The sequence below is a fragment of the Eschrichtius robustus genome, chromosome 16 (genome assembly GCF_028021215.1).
Source record: "Eschrichtius robustus isolate mEscRob2 chromosome 16, mEscRob2.pri, whole genome shotgun sequence".
In the NCBI taxonomy this organism is placed as follows: Eukaryota; Metazoa; Chordata; class Mammalia; order Artiodactyla; family Eschrichtiidae; genus Eschrichtius; species Eschrichtius robustus.
Window position 1 is genome coordinate 14,837,995 of NC_090839.1, and position 16,069 is coordinate 14,854,063.

The 16,069-nt window shown below is 52.5% G+C and overlaps 1 protein-coding gene across 2 annotated transcripts in view; it reads left to right on the forward strand.

Moving 5' to 3' along the window:
• The window catches only part of CDH22 (cadherin 22), a 70,195-nt gene extending 54,358 nt beyond the window's left edge, over positions 1–15,837 (forward strand). The window contains exons 8-11 of one of the 2 annotated variants that reach the window (XM_068524154.1): positions 5,967–6,088; positions 6,207–6,324; positions 12,099–12,353; positions 15,281–15,837. In XM_068524154.1, the coding sequence (XP_068380255.1) occupies positions 5,967–6,088; positions 6,207–6,324; positions 12,099–12,353; positions 15,281–15,837 (1,052 nt within the window). The remainder of the gene's footprint in view (positions 1–5,966; positions 6,089–6,206; positions 6,325–12,098; positions 12,354–15,280) is intronic. The other variant, XM_068524155.1, reaches the window with a different exon arrangement.
• Positions 15,838–16,069: the final 232 nt, after the last annotated feature.

A 16,069-nucleotide genomic window follows, 5' to 3' on the forward strand; every position in this document is an offset into this window, starting at 1 on the left:
ATTTAATTCCCTCGAGAGGAGGGAGGCACTGAGGGGACGGTGGAGAAGAGGGTCCAGGCTCTGCTCCTCCCACCCTTGCAGCACTGCAAGGAGGTACCTTCCAGCTGCGCCCCACCTCTCTGCCTCCCTTCCTCCCCCCTCTCCCCACTTCTCACTCTCCTTCCCACTCCCACTCTTGCGACCCCACTTCTCTCTTTCTCTGTGGGCTTCTGACTTTCTCTGTGACAGCCAAGGAGAACTTCAGAGTCCAGCTCCATTTGCTTTATGGATGAGAAAAGCTTGGTCCAGAGAGAGAGGAAGGAAGAGGGTCACACAGCTTGACTGCTCCCTAGATGGTGGGATCTGGGTGGCGGGAGGGCGTGAAACCCTCACAGAATTAGTCCATCCAGAGGTCTCAGTCTCTCCCTGTCACCTCCACAGCACCCCAGCATAGTCAGGGATGCCACAGACGGTGAAATCCATTCATTCGCTAAATCTTTATTAAGCACCTACTGTGTGCCATGCACAGAGGGCCTGGGGATACAGCAGCAAACACAAGAGACCAAAATTCTGCTTACTTTCTGGTGAGGGAGATAGATGATGGGCAAGTTAAGTGAGTAAAAATATAGCGGGTGTTGGATAAGTGCTGTGGAGAAAAGTAGAGCAGGGAAGTGGGTAGCTGGTGGGATGACAAGGAACAAATTTAAATAAGGTCATCAGGGGAGGTCTCTCTGGGAAGACATCTGGGCAAAGATCTGAAGGAGGGAAAGGAGGAAACCTGGAGCAGAGGAAAAGGCAGAGCCAGGTGAGGGACGAGGCCAGGGAGGAAGATCACAAGGGCCTTATGGGCATGTAGGTCTTGGGCTTATAGTCTGATTGCCCAGGACTAGGGCAGTCAAGGAAAGCTTCCTGGAGCAGGCAGAGACATTTGTTTGGGGCCTTGAGGCAAGTCGGATTCTGGCAGCTGAAGATGGTCAGAAAGGCAGTACCATTTGATGGTTAAGACTCCCCTTTTGGACCCAGACCCAGGTTCCGTTGACGGTTCCCTGTGAGACTTCGGGCAAGTTCTTTACCCTCTCTGAGCCAGTTTCCTCATCAGCAAAACGGCAATAATTCAAATCCCTACCTCCCACGATGGTTGACAGGATGAAATGAGGCAGCACAGACCCTGGCCCATGGCAGGTGCTCGATATGTGTTTGCTTGTGTCCTTCTGGCAGGAGCATATCCCTAGGAGTTCCCTAACAGGGTCACCAGGCCAGGACCCATCACCCCCACACTTCCTACTGGCCTCTAGCCCTCCAAGTCCAGTTTGGTCCAGACACCAGGTTAAGAACTGCTAGGGGGTGGGGGTCTTCCTTAGAAGGAATCCAGAATCTTACTATCTACAGCCTCCCCTCCCACCCCAGGACCTTTGCACATGCTGTTCCTACTGCCTGGAGCACACTTTCCTTCCCATCCCCTTCATCTGATTACTTCCTAGTTGGATCTCAGCCTAAACGTCACCTACGCTAGGGCAAATATCCCTGCACCTCACCAGGGTAGGAACCTAGGAACCCCTGCCTCATACTCTCACAGTCCTGGACTTTTTTCTCTCTACTTTTATCACAGTCTAGAGTGATATCTGTCCCTGCCACTAGACCAAGAGGCCGTGTTGGTCTTGTTTAATGTTGTGTTCTTGGTACAAAGGAGGCGCTCAAACTGTAATAGTCAGCAAAAACCAGAAGTCTCAGTTTCAAATTGCCTGATCCAATCCCCCGTCTGTTATACATAAGGGACGCTGAGGCCCAAAGAAGGTAAGGGGCCTGCCCACACTGCACAGCAGCTCTCCCGCCCAAGCCTGCTCTCTTCCCAAGGCACCCAAGGAATTGCCCACCCTCCTCTGCCCCTCAGCCCCCCAGGGCTATACCTGACACCTCCTCGGATTAATGGTGAGCCAGCTCAGAGAGGAAGCACCAGGCTGAAGCACGTTTAATTTTAATTTAGGAATCGGTTAAGACTGCGGGCCTGCTCAGCTCTGGGTTGTCAATCAGCCTTCCTCAAGGCTGCATCAATTAGTTTAAAAATATTGAATGTAATTTTGCCTGACACAACATATTGCAGCTACTGCAAAATATAATTTATTTCAGAAGAAGAAATAATTAAACTAATTTGCATGTCAGTCAGCTGAACTGAAATGCCAAGGGAGGGGCGTGGGCTCCATGGGGGATCCAGCCCCCCGAGACAGCACCTGCCACTTGGCATTGGGTGAGGTCAGCCTGGGCCTCGGTCTGAGCCGTAGCTGCGTCTGGATGGACAAATATTCAGGCAGCAGGAGGGCCCACTGGAACTGCATCTAGACCACGCACTGGACTTAGAGTCGGGAGACCTAGGACCCAACCTCAGTTCTGCCACTGACTTGCCTGTGGCTTTGGACAAAGTCTTGCCCCTTTCTGGGCCTCAGTTTCTCCATCTACAAAATGGGTTTAGGGAATTCCCTGGCAGTCCAGTGGTTAGGACTCAGTGCTTTCACTGCCGGGGCCCAGGTTCGATCCCTGGTCGGGGAACTAAGATCCTGCAAGCCATGTGGCATGGCCAAAAATTAAATTTAAAAAAAAAATGGGTTTAACAAGACCTCCATTATGGGTTGTTTTGAGGATCCAATGATGTCATAGATAAGAAAGTTTGTTATAAATTGGAAAGTCCTGCACAAAGAGGAAGGTTAATTAATTGATGGATTTCTTATTTTATACCAGAAACATTTAAGTTGGTAAAAATTATGCATTATTATCAGTTATTACAAATGATGCTACCTGTGATCGGGAGGGGTTTGGAGGAAGCCAATCAGAGGCGAGATGCCAGGTTGGACCTCCCCCAGCACCTGCCAGTCACCCCCAGGCAGTAGTTTGCAACACTTGCTATTGATACATATTAGATTCACCTGGAGCTGTTAAAAAAACCATCAATGACCAAGCCTTGGGCTTAGAACGTTTTAAAGGCTTCCCAGGTGATTCTAATAGCCAAGCTGAAGACTGCCATGTCAAGAGCACAGGATGCTGACTTAGGGCTGGACCACAAGCTCTGGGGGGTCCAGGCAAGCCCCCAATTCAGGGGTCTCTGGGATAAGCTCTGTGGGTGGCAACTTTGGAGGCGTAGAGGCACACCTCTCGGCTGCCCTGCCTCTCAGATCTGCCAAATCCTCATGCCAAAAAGGATTCAGGGCCTTCCCAAGAGGTGACCCATGACATTTGAAAGGAGGAGATAGGACAACAACAAGACGGTAAGGTAAGGATGTTCTAACTAATCTTATTGTGACAAACATTGCAATATCTACGTGTATTTTACACCTTAAATTTACACAATGTTATATGTCAATTACATCTCAATAAAGCTGGGGGAAAAAAGAGGTAGGAGAGGCCCAACAGAACCCAGAGGAATGGTACAATAATGGGGGTCTCACCAGCAGTGGATCCAGCCCTCCAGCAGGGTGTCTGCCCGCTGAGGATCTTATCCTACTCTGAGGTCCCCCTTCTGCATGGCCCCATAGGACCCTGTCTCTCCCTCCAGCCCTGCACACCCCACCCACTGCAGGGGAGGGGGCCCTGGCCACCCCGTACCCTCCTTCTGCCTCAGTGGGGAGAGAGGTGCCTGATCCAGGCAGCGGACCTCAACCTCCCCTCCTCCCCTCCTCCCCTCCTAAGCACCCACCGGCTGGCTGTTTAAGTTCTCTGGCAAAACACTCTTAAAAATAACACCTCACCCGACATTCCCAGTCACGACTCCCATCTCCCGCCCCCGGAAAGGCCCCCTCTAATCGCTGAAGCAGCAGATCTGGGTGAGCTGAGAAGATAAGGCACCCCTGCCTAAGGGGAGCTCCAGAGAGGAGTCGGGGTCTGAGTTAATTAAGGACTCCCCCCTCCCCCCGCTTCCTTTCCCTGACCGCCCCCAGGAGGTGGCCGCACCTGCCTCCAATCTCCATTTCTCTTCTTATCAACACAGGAGCAGCTGCAGTCGGCATCCAGTGGGGCCCTGAGTTCAGAGAAGGAAGCAGCCGACCAGCCCCCACTTGCCCCCAAAACTCATGGGGTTCCTGGCTGCCTGGAAGCTTCCAGGCTGCCCCCAAAATAGCTCCCTGTCAGCCGGGTCAGAGACCCAGCCATCAAGTCACTGCTCGGAAGGGGGTAGTTTCCTCTCCCAGGGGATGTCCTTGATGTCACTGGCGGGTAGAACGTGTCAGTAATGAACTCATGGCTGAGATAGCTAGGACAGGGCACCAGTGAGCACTCGGGGGTCTGGGTGGGGGGCTATAAAGGGCCAACATTCAGGGTGCTTCTCGGAGAGGACAGGCTCGGATGAGGTATCCCAACAGCCTAGAGTCACTGAATGTCATTGCTGAAAGGAGCCTTCAAGGATATCTGCTGATTTAACAAATCCTTATGTAACACTTATGTGCTATGTACACAGTTTTAAGTGCTTTGCACCTATTAACTCAGTTTGTCCTCTTAACCAACCTGTTACTAGTAGCCCCATTTTGTAGGTAAGAAAACTGAGGCACAGAGAGGTCAAGTGCCATGGCATGGATCACACAGCTACTAAGTGCCAGAGTTGAGATTGGAACCACTTGGCTCCCAAGTCCTTGCTCTTAATCACAATGCTCTGTTCATTTTCCAGGTGTGGAAACTGATACCAGAGCGGGAAAAGTTTTACCCAAGGTCAAACACTATGTCAGAGACAGAGCCATGCCTGAAATTCAAGACTCTTTCTGTCTAAATGTTTCCAGGCTTCAGTCATTCATTCAACAAATCTATTAGAACCAACTCTGTGCCACATCCCACAATGCTGGGGACCCAGGGATTAATACAACAGAGGCCTTGACCTCAAAGACATTGCAGTTGGAGGAGTGGGGACTTTGTGGCTTTGCTGAGGACCTTGGCGCAGACCCCCCTCCAGTGGACTTGTCTTGCCCTCTCATGATCGGGTCTTAAAAGAGCAGAGGTTTGGGACTTCAGTTGTCAGCTGACCAATTCTTTAAACTTTTGCATGTTTTAGTTTCCCTTATGCAATATGAGGATAGAAATTGTACCAAACCATAGGATTTCTGCAAGGATACCTGAAATAATGGATATGGATACTCCAGGAGAAATCTGTGCACTCCACGGTGATGGAATGGAGATGGCAATATTGATTGTAGTGTTGTTGGAGGTGGGAGTGGGGGGTGGTGATGTGATAGTGATGTGGGTGATGATGGCGGGGGTCATGGTAGTATTGGTGGGGCTGGTAATGGAAGTTGTGGTGGAGATAGTGAATGATTGGTGATGATGATGGTGGTAATATTGATGATGGTGGCCACAGGGGGGGTGATGGTGGTGGTAAGGGTGGTGAGAGTGATGGCCTTAGTGTTTGTGATGATGGTAGAGATGAGGAAGGTGGTATTAGTCAATGCAGTGGTGATGGTGGCAGCGATAATTCTAATGGTGATGGTATTGATAATCTAATGGTGATGGTAACAAAGGAGTGGTGATGGCATTAGTGATGGTGATAGTGGTGAGGATGGTGATGGTGGTACTGATAGTTATGTTGGTAGAGGTGGCAATAATAATGCTAATGGTGGTGATGGTTTAATGGTGGTAGTGGTACTAGTAATGGTGATGGTGAAGGTAATAATGGTGGAGATGGTGACGGTGTTGGTGATGGTGATGGGGTGGTACTGGTGACTATGGTGATGGAGGTTGTGGTGATGATGCCAGTGGTACCAGTGCTAATGGCAGTGGTGGTGGTGGCAACAGTGACAGTAATGGCGATGGTTACAGTGATGATCTAATGGTGGTGATGATGATGACCCAGTTAGCCAGACATCCTTGGTCCTGGTCCTAATATGAGCTTGATCAACCCACAGATCTCTCAGTGTGACCTCACTGCCTACTCTTGTCCTAGCAGTAGATGGGGCGGGGGGGGTTGTCTAACTCTCACACTTGATGCCTCCCACCCTACGGCTGTGCTCTTGTTACAGACAATCATGCCCAGCTATCCCGGGCATCCCTAAGGATCCGAATCCTGGATGTGAACGACAATCCCCCAGAGCTGGCCACACCCTACGAGGCAGCCGTGTGTGAGGATGCCGAGCCAGGCCAGGTAGCACGGAAGGGTTGGGGACTGGGGGTCGCTGCCAGGACTGGCCAGGACACCCTCTACTCAAGCCCAGAGTGGGCTTGGCCTCACATCAGCTCCCTGCCCCCTCCTCACCCTTCAGCTCATCCAAACCATCAGTGTGGTAGACAGAGACGAGCCCCAGAGCGGGCACCGCTTCTATTTCCGCCTGGTGCCTGAAGCTCCCAGCAACCCTCATTTCTCTCTGCTCAACATCCAAGGTGAGTTATCTCAGAACAACCAAATCCTAGGATCCATGGAGGGAGGGGCTTAGCCTCCCTAACCCCTTCCCATATTATAGAGGTGCCCAGAGGGCCAGTGGTGGGTCCAAGATCACACAGAAAGTCTGAGCCAAGCTGGAGATGTTACCCAGCCTGCTAGCCAGACCCTGAAGAACAAGCAGGAGATGGGTTGGCTGAGTGGAGGAGGGCTGCCCAAGGATAGAGAATGGTAGATGGAAAGATACAGAGAGGGAATACATGAGGAGTGGGGGGGTGGCCCAGCATCCAGGGTGGAAAGAGCCCCCGATCTAAGTGAGGATTGGAATAAGCCACACTCACACACTCCCACCCCTCCGTTTAAAAAGTGCTTTATCCCACTCGCATTTCTCTTTGCATCCTCACGGTCACCTTGGGAGGTGGTTTTCTTACCCCTCCCCCCATTTTGCAGGTGATGAGACTCTAAGAGGATAAGGGACCTACCCAGGGTCATATAGGGAGTCAGTGGTGAGGCTGGGACTCAAACCGACACCTATCTCAGTTCCAATGTGCTTCCTGCTTGCTACCTTGAAAGCAAACTGCCCCTCCCATCCTGAGCTGATCCCATTGTGAGACCCACCCCTGCAAGTTCCCCTTCAGTGAGAAGTTGAAGTCTGAACCTTTGAGGAGCAGACTGGGGGACGGAGTGGTCAATGGACTGGGAGTGAGGGACCTGGGTCCCAGCCCAGGCTCAGTTGAAGGCTTTCTGTGCAACCCTAATGCCTGCCTCAGTTTCATCATCTGTAAAATGGGGCTGAAGATGCCGGCCAGGCAGCTAGGTGGTCCCAGTGAGATGTGGGTTACCGAGGTATATTGTCAGTACCTAGCACAAGGCATTTCCTTCATTCAGCAATTATTTGTTGACCATTTGTTGAAACACAGTCCCTACATTTCAGGCACTGTTCTAGGTCCTGAAAATGCAGCGGCATGCAAGACAAAATCCCTGCCTTCATGGAGTTTATATTCTAGAGAGGGGAAACAGAAATTAAACAAATAAATATTATGATGGGGTTGATAAGTGGCTGGCAGAGAGGAATAATGCAATCTTCACGAGTCTGGACTTTGTTCTATTCAGTGCTGGACCCTGGGTGCCTGGCACATAGTAGGTATTCAAAAATATGTGTTAGGGAATTCCCTGGCAGTCCAGTGGTTAGGACTCCAAGCTTCCACTGCAGGGGGCACGGGTTTGATCCCTGATCGGGGAACTAAGATCCCGCAAGCCACGCGGCGTGGCCAAAGAAAACCATAAAAACAAGAACATGTGTTAGACAAAACAGGAGGAAATAAAGCAAGGCAAGAGTAGAAGCTATTTTAAATAAGGTGATAGAGGAAGGCCTCTCTGAAGGAATCAATAGTGAGTAGGGATCTAAAGGAAGTGAGGGGGTGAGCCATGCAGATAGCTGGGCAAGGAATGATCCAAGTGCAAGAAACAGCAAGTACAAAGACCCTGAGGTGGGAACAGGTTTGGGATGTTCAAGACCTGCATAGTTGGGGTGAGTGAGTGATGGTACTGGAGGAGATGTAGTCAGAGAGGTACTAGGGGCCAGATCATGTGGGTTCCTTCTGATCCTGTTCCAGGTCTGGGATCACCCCCAAGACCTTGACACCCCTTCCCTCAGTGGCTTCTGAAGCCAGACCCATCTGTATTTCCAGGAGTAATATTAAAAATATTTAACAACCAGTGCAGCTCAGATAATCAATCAGAAAGGACCCTGATCATAAGTAACCTGGAGTAGGACCATGAAGCCTCTGCTGAGCCAGGCTTTAACCCCTTAGTGACTTGATCGTGTTAAAGTTGGGGGTGTGCTTGAGGGAGAGGCTAAGGCAGCAGGGAAGGACTTGGGGGACTCAAGAGTCATGGCTATTTAAACCTTTTTGGAAGTAGTTCAATATTTTAACAACTTTAACAACTAGTGCTGCCCTGATTGCTCATTATGGCAGTGGTACCCCGAGCTGAGCGCAGGAGACACAAATAGCCCTGGATTGACCTCGCCAAGTTCACAATCTTTCCAACCCAAGGGGCCTGAGGTTCTGCCCCAACTGCCTCTCTTTGACGGGGGATGGGGGCTGGGGGCTGGGGGCTGGGTTGGCCACCAGGGCTCCCATCCAGTGTGACCACCTGCATACGAGCCCTGGGAGCAAGGCTGGCAGCAGCGTGCTGAGGCCAGCACAGCCCGGAAAGGGCTCCTCCTCCAGTCCCCCAGCCCCTTCCCACCCTGTGTGCCAAGCCCCCTCCTCCTCACCATATAAATATCCCAGTTGACAAACGGCTACCCCAAGCCATCTGTTTCTTTGTACAAATTTGTAGCCAGTTTGGAAACGTGATTTATAAATATTGCTTTTGCAGCCAGGATTGACACTGATGTATGTCAGGCCAGATGGATGGATGCAGTGCTGGGCGCAGATCCTGCCTAGAAGGGTGGGGTAGGGGCCTGGGATGGCCACTGGCTTCCCCAAATGAAGCCAGCTGCTGCCCAGGAGGGCAGCTAAGAGGTAAAGTGATGATGCTGAGGGATTTCCTCTTATGGGGTGAAAGAGTAGCAGGGACCAGAGCTCTCCAAACATATGGTTCCATGGCCAAAGACAGCAACCCTGAGAAACAAATATGTCCTCTCCTCTCCTCTGTTCTTGCTTTTGGGAATTAGAGGCTGAGTCAGAGCCAGCCACTCCTTTTTCAAATCTGTCCACTTCTCTGTGCCTCCACTACCACCGCTATTTCACATCTAAAACACACAATAGCTTCCTAACTGGTCTTCCACATCCACTGCTGTAGTTTAGATTAGAGGCTCCCTTGCTTAGAAGGTAGGCTTAGCAAAGGCAGGGACCATGTCTATCTTGTTCATTGCTGTATCCTCAGGGGCTAGAATAATCCTGACCTATAGAGGGTGTTTAATTAGTATTTGCTATTGAATAGATGGATGATATGTCACTAGGTCGCTTCTTTGCCCATCAATCGATGGCCTCCTATTGCCTTTAAGAAAATAACCCAATTCCTTACCATGGCCTCTAAGACTGTCTATTATGAACCCCTGCCTCCCCCTCCAGCCTCTTCTTGACTTGCTCTAGTCATCACCCTCATCCCTCCAGCCGCCAAGGACTGCTCTCAGTTCCTTGAGTTCCTATGCCTCTTCTAACCTCAGGACCTTTGCACGGACTATTCCCTCTCCTAGAATTCATTGTTCAGGGCTCACAATAATATCATTTCTTCCAAAAAGTTCTCCCTGATCTCCCAGACTGGTCAGATCCTCTGTTAGATGCTCTTCCTATACTTTTCCTTCTTAGCACTCACCATGGTTTGCAATTGTAGACTAAATTGTGAGTTTATTTGATTAACCTTTGTCTCTCGCATCAGAATATAAGGCCAGATCCAGGACTATGGTTGATTTAGCTCCCCATTATTCCCCACCCCCCATGACTAGCATGGTGCCAAGCACAGAGTAGTTACTCAATAAAGATTTATTGGATGGATGGATGGATGGATGATTCGATGGATGGTTGGAAAAGGTAGCTATGCCACCAATTCACAGGATAAATTCAGACAAGTCTCTTCTCTCTGAGCCTCAACTTCCACGTATATAAAATGGGAATAATGTTACAACTCTTGGTGGTTGTGAGGATTAAGCATTTCTATGTATTTAAAGTATCTACCCAGTCCTTGATACATAAGAAGTATGCAGCCAATGCAAAGGAGTCCCACACCATTCCTTCTTTTCCTCATCTTGCTCTTGAGCCTTTCTTTCCCAGGGGAAGGCAGATGTTGTCACAGCTGGGGTTGACTCACCCTTTGGCAGGAGGGCCAGCGTTCAAGCCAGAGCTTGAGGAGCTGACCCAGGACCACCAGTTACCCTAAAAGATGTGGTTCATTCAAGCATCATTCTTCAAGGCTGGCTCAGTGCCAGGGAAGAGACAGGCACACGCTACCTTAACACAGCATGACAAGTGCTGTAACAGAAGTGTGCGTGGCGCCTGCACAGTCAGAGCAGGGAGGGGGAAGCCATAAATCCTTCCTTCCCAGGGAAGCGTAGAAAGGAGGCCACAGAAAAGAGGTGACATTTAGCTGGAGCATGACGGATGAGGAATTTGCCCAGGCAAGAAAGTGGAGAGGGTGTTCCAGCTAGCGGGAACTTAGTGAATAAAGGCAGGGCAGCCTAGACAGAGAGCAGGCATGGGGTGTAGCACGTGGGGGTGGGGCATGAAAAAATTAACAACCAGCATTCATGGAGCATTTCTCCGTGTTAGGAACTGTTCTAAGGGTTATGTGCGAATTACACTGTTTAATCCTCAAACCTACGTGATGCTATTTTCCTCCGTTTCGGATGAGGAAACTGAGATCCAGGGAAGCTAAATGAGTTTCCCAAGCTAGTAAATGACCAACTCAGCATTAGTTATTAACATTTTAATGGAAATTTTCAAAGATGTATAAAAGTAGATAAAATAACACAATGAACTCATATGTGCCCATCACATGAGCTTTAACCCGTGACCAGTCTTGTTTCAGCTGGACCTCCGGTCCACTTCTCAGGTGTGCCCAAGGTCACAAGTCAGCCCTTCCAAGGGCTCTTTTTCCTGCATTGTGTTCATGATGGGGAAGGCCAGGCAGGCGCACTGATTTGGGGGCTGCGGGGAAGAGGCTGAGTTAACTGGGACCGCAAAGCTGGGGAAGGGACCCAGGCTGTCAAAGTCTGAGGTCAGGGAGACCAGCCTGAAGCCTGCGAGGGCAGAGAGAAGGACTCAGGAGGGAGGCCTGGGCCCCCAGCAGGAAGCAGGACCCCTTTTGTGGAGCTGGCTGTCAAGGATGGGAGCGGCAGGCAGCTGGGCTCTGAGTACTTCTCCACTACCACATCGGCAGCCACCAAAATGACAGAGGGTCAGTGATGGCCTGGCCCATGCAGGAGAGGTGTGGAGGAGTCACGAGGCGGGGGGGAAGTGGGCTCGCCTACACCTCAGCCCGTGTTCTACACCCACCCCCCGAGTCCTGACTGGCACTCCCAGCACGAGGCCGAAGCAGTGCGATGAGTGTGACTCATGTGAGTTCACTGTCCCCTCTGGCCATTATGCATCAAAAGGAGAGACGGGTGAGGTGACCTGGGTACCCTGGGGTGTCCTCATCAGGCCCCAGGGGGCATGCCCCCGGCCCTCCAGGCTCAGCTCTTAAAGAGACTCCTGACAGAAAGATGCCTCAGCCAAAGGCAGGTGCCAGCTCCTGTTCCCAGTCTTCTCTGATGACCCAGCACTTGTCAGTGCCCAGGAAGCCACAACCCAAGGACCACAGGACCCCAGGGTCAGGATGCATTGGACAGCTGGGGTGGAATCCGAAAGAAAAAAAGGCTGTTGAGACAAAAGGCAAAAAAAATATTTTTTTGACATAGCCAGGGACAGGACCTTGGCCCAGCTGGGGACAGAATCTTGGAAGAGCTGGGGACAGGACCTTGGCACCACTGGGGACAAAATCTTGGAATAGCTGAAAACAGAATTTTGAGACAGCTGGGAATAGAAGCTTAGGACAGCTAAGGACAGAACTGAGGGCTCTATGGCTGGGGACAGGACCTTCAGGCAGCTGGGGGCAGAATTTGGGGAGAGCCGGTAACAGAATTTTGGGAGATCAGGGAATAGACCCATGGGTCAGCCGGGAGACAGTAGCTGGGGGGCAGAGCGAGGCAAATCCCGAGGTGGAATCGGGAGGTGGCTGGGACGGGGCAGGCTGAACCCAAGTCACACACCACTCCCTTCCTTCGAAGCAGACAATACAGCCGCGGTGCACACGCAGCACATGGGCTTCAACCGGCAGGAGCAGGACGTGTTCTTCCTGCCCATCCTGGTGGTGGACAGTGGGCCGCCCACGCTGAGCAGCACGGGGACGCTCACCATCCGCATCTGTGGCTGCGACAGCTCCGGCACCATCCAGTCCTGCAACGCCACGGCCTTTGTCATGGCCGCCTCCCTCAGCCCCGGAGCCCTCATCGCCCTCTTGGTCTGTGTCCTCATCCTGATCGGTGAGTCCGCCAAAAGCCAGCCCCCCTGCCCGACTGGTCCCCATCCTTGGGCCCTGGATTTCCTTCCTGAGGCGCCCCCATGGGGGTCTCACTTGCCCTCCCCGTCCTAGGAAGGGCTGGCTTGATTGATGTCCGAGTTCTAAGCTGCAGCTCCTGCGAGAAGCCTCCTAAGTACAGACCAGCCCTACCACCAACTCCAGAAGGTGTCAGCCCCCAGCTGAGACTAAGTTCATGCTGGCCCACCCTCTACATGGCCCAAAGTCTCTCTCATTTTTAAAAACTAAGCCTATTTTTTAAAATTCTCTCATGTCTATTGTCCTATGTTAGTCTTTATGTAGTATTTTTAGTAAAAAAAAGGGCTCTTGTGAACCTCACAGCCCCTCAGCCAGATGTATCATCCCCATTTTTGAGATGAAAAAACTGAGGCTCAGAGTCGTTAAGTGGCTTGCAAAAGGGGACCCAGTTAATCTTCTGACTTGAAATCAGGTCTTTTCACCCTGTGTTCCCTGCTCCTTTAACTACCCCACCTGCTAGGAATCTAAACTGGGGGCAAAACTTTGGGGCAGCTGGAGTAAAATCTTAAGACACTTGGGGATGGGGCAAAGTCTACTCGGGTATCAGTTCCACCAGCAGCCAGTTGAACCCCCAAAGTGTCCCCAGGGAAGAGGTCAATTTTCAGGAGCTAAACTGGATTCAGGTGGCCACAATGCCACCCCTCACTGTTAAAGCAGAACGGGCTCACCTCAGTCCTGACTACTGGACTTCATGGAACAGCCAGAGCTGGAGGAACTCAAGGAAGGGCCAGATGGCAGATCCCAGGTTTGCTCAGTTCCCTGGGAGATTCAGCTGCCTCCCACGCCTCACCGCCCACCCCTGGGACCTGAAGAGGTCCTGGGCAGGCCCCTCCTAGCTGGGAGGCCCCCCCTCCTCTCCGCTCCCCAGCCCATGGCTCAGAAACCCTTTTTCCAGAGGATGCACTTTACAGCGGTTTCATTTTCTGAGGCAGTGCAAACAAATTTCTGCCTAATTGCCCACAAACGAAGAAAGTGCACATCAGTGCTCTAAAGGTGACGGGCGGAATCACTGATCAGGCCTGGCACATCTGTCGCCTGCTGCCCGCACTCCCCACCATCTGCTCTCACGGGCATCCCCCTCCGCAGCTCCCGGCCTCCAGCTTCAGAAGCCGTCCATCCATCTTTCCCACTTCTCTCCTGACACCTTTCCTCCCTCCCAACCTGTCCCTGGATCCCACCTCCTTCCCTGTCATGATCCACCTTGTTAGGTCGTGAGCCAGCACCCTGCCCCATGGCCCTCACAGCTGGTTCTGGCCACTGGCCTGGCCTGAGCTGTTTGGAGCTGCAAGAAGAATCCAGTGCCTGATAGGATACCTACCCAACACATGTCTGTCCATCCATCAACCCACCTATCCATTTAATCCTCTCATTTGCTCATCGGTTCCTAATTTATCCATCCAGTGAGTACCCCCACCCATGTGCTGAATTATTCTAGGCACTGGGATTCATCAGTGAATGAAAGAGACAAAAAGCCCTGAGTAACTGGAAAGTTGGGGTTGCCATCGCTGAGACTGGGAGACTGAGGGTGGGAAGGGGGGGGAAAAGATTATTCTTTCAAATTTGGACACATTAAGTTTGCGATTCTCCTGGTCAACCCCAAGGACTTGCTGGAGAGGAAACTGGATGTACAATCTAGATTTCAGGGGAGAAGTCCAGGCTGGAGGCTGCAATATGGGAGTTGTCAGCCTCTAAATGGAATTTAAAGCCACGAGACAAGGAAAGCGACGAGAGGGGGTGTGGAAAAAAGACCAAGGACCGAGTCCTGGGACATCTGATGTTAAGAAGTCAGAGAGGAGAGGAGAAGAGAAGCTTGCTTATAAGGTTGAGAACGAGTTATCAGTGAGGTGGGAGGAGGAAGAGTATGCAGAGTCCTGGAAGGCAAGTGAAGAAAGGCAAAAAAATCTCATCCTTGAATCACCTAGGTCTCCGTCCAATTCTTCATTCAGTCATTCATTCAACAAGCATGGTTCTCTTGCTTACTGCATGCCAGGCACCACTCTAGGGGAAAGTTCCCCAGGTCCTCGAGGGCAGTTCAGAGTGTGTATTTTGAGGTGGAGGGAGACTGACAAGTTAACATGGCAGGGTCTGTGCTATGAATGAGCAGTGACTTTCAAACCTGAGCTGCCTGGGCATTACCTGCAGGCCTTATTGAAACAGACTGCTGGGCCCCACCCAGTAGATCTAGGACAGGACCTGAGAATCTGCATTTCTAACAAGTTCCCAGGAGATGCTGATGCTGGTCCAGGGTCCGAACCAGGGTGATAAGAGAGCAACCCCTCATCAGGGGAGCTTGGAGGTGATATCCTGAACCTGGCCTTAAGCTCTCAGGGAAGGGCTCCTGCAGGAGATATCTGGACCAGAGACCCAAATGGCGAATAGGGTGATCAGGGCTTCTGGAGTGGACAGAGGAGGGCAAGGGTGAAAGAGAGGTCAGGGTCAAGGACATTTCACTCCCCCCAGACCTCAGCTGCCCCATTCCCATCGCCCCCCCCACCCCAGCACCCAGAGACCTCAGGGGGATGTATCTCTTCACAGAGTTAAGGATGGAGACCTCAGAGGTTGGGTCCAGCCCTCAACACCCATGAAATCTCTTAACACTGCTCTCTGTCCCCACCCCACCCCCAGTGGTGGCATAGGCTTGATTTGCACACCTCCCAAGATGGGCAGCTCACTACCTATCCAGATAGCCAGCTACGGTCTGACTGTGAGAAAGGTACTGTTGCACAGAAATCTAGGAAATTTGCATGAGCATTTAGGCTGAGCCAGCTCTGCTGGGGAGGAGGGGAGGGGTGGGCCCCGGACTGCCCTGGGTGGGGCTCGGCCCTCACGCGCCCCCTTCTGTCTCCTGCGCAGTGCTGGTGTTGCTGATCCTCACCCTCAGGCGCCACCACAAGAGCCACCTGAGCTCGGACGAGGACGAGGACATGCGCGACAACGTCATCAAATACAACGATGAGGGGGGCGGCGAGCAGGACACCGAAGCCTACGACATGTCGGCGCTGCGAAGCCTCTACGACTTCGGCGAGCTCAAGGGCGGCGGCGACGGCAGCGGCGGCGTGGGCCCTGGCGGAGGCGCGGGGAGCCCCCCGCAGGCCCGCCTGCCTTCGGAGCGCCACTCGCTGCCGCAGGGGCCGCCGAGCCCCGAGCCGGACTTCTCGGTGTTCAGGGACTTCATCAGCCGCAAGGTGGCGCTGGCGGACGGGGACCTGTCGGTGCCGCCCTACGACGCCTTCCAGACCTACGCCTTCGAGGGCGCGGACTCGCCAGCCGCCTCGCTGAGCTCGCTGCACAGCGGCTCGTCGGGCTCCGAGCAGGACTTTGCCTATCTCAGCAGCTGGGGCCCCCGGTTCCGGCCCCTGGCCGCCCTCTACGCCGGCCACCGACCAGAAGGCGAGGCCCCGGCCTCCTAGCCCGCCCTCCCTGCAGCCCAGGACCCAACTGGACCCCAGGACAAAGCACGTCCCCTGCTCACCCCCTTCCCCCAACCCTCCCAGGGCGGCCGGACAGGAGGGGGACCTTGTTCGGGCAGCGGACTCCCCGACGGCATCCCTCCCCTGGGGTGGGGGAGGGGGGGCGTGGGGGTTAGGCAGCTTTTGCCCAGAAGTGCGGGAATTATGACCAACATCATTAAAACTGCAGCGA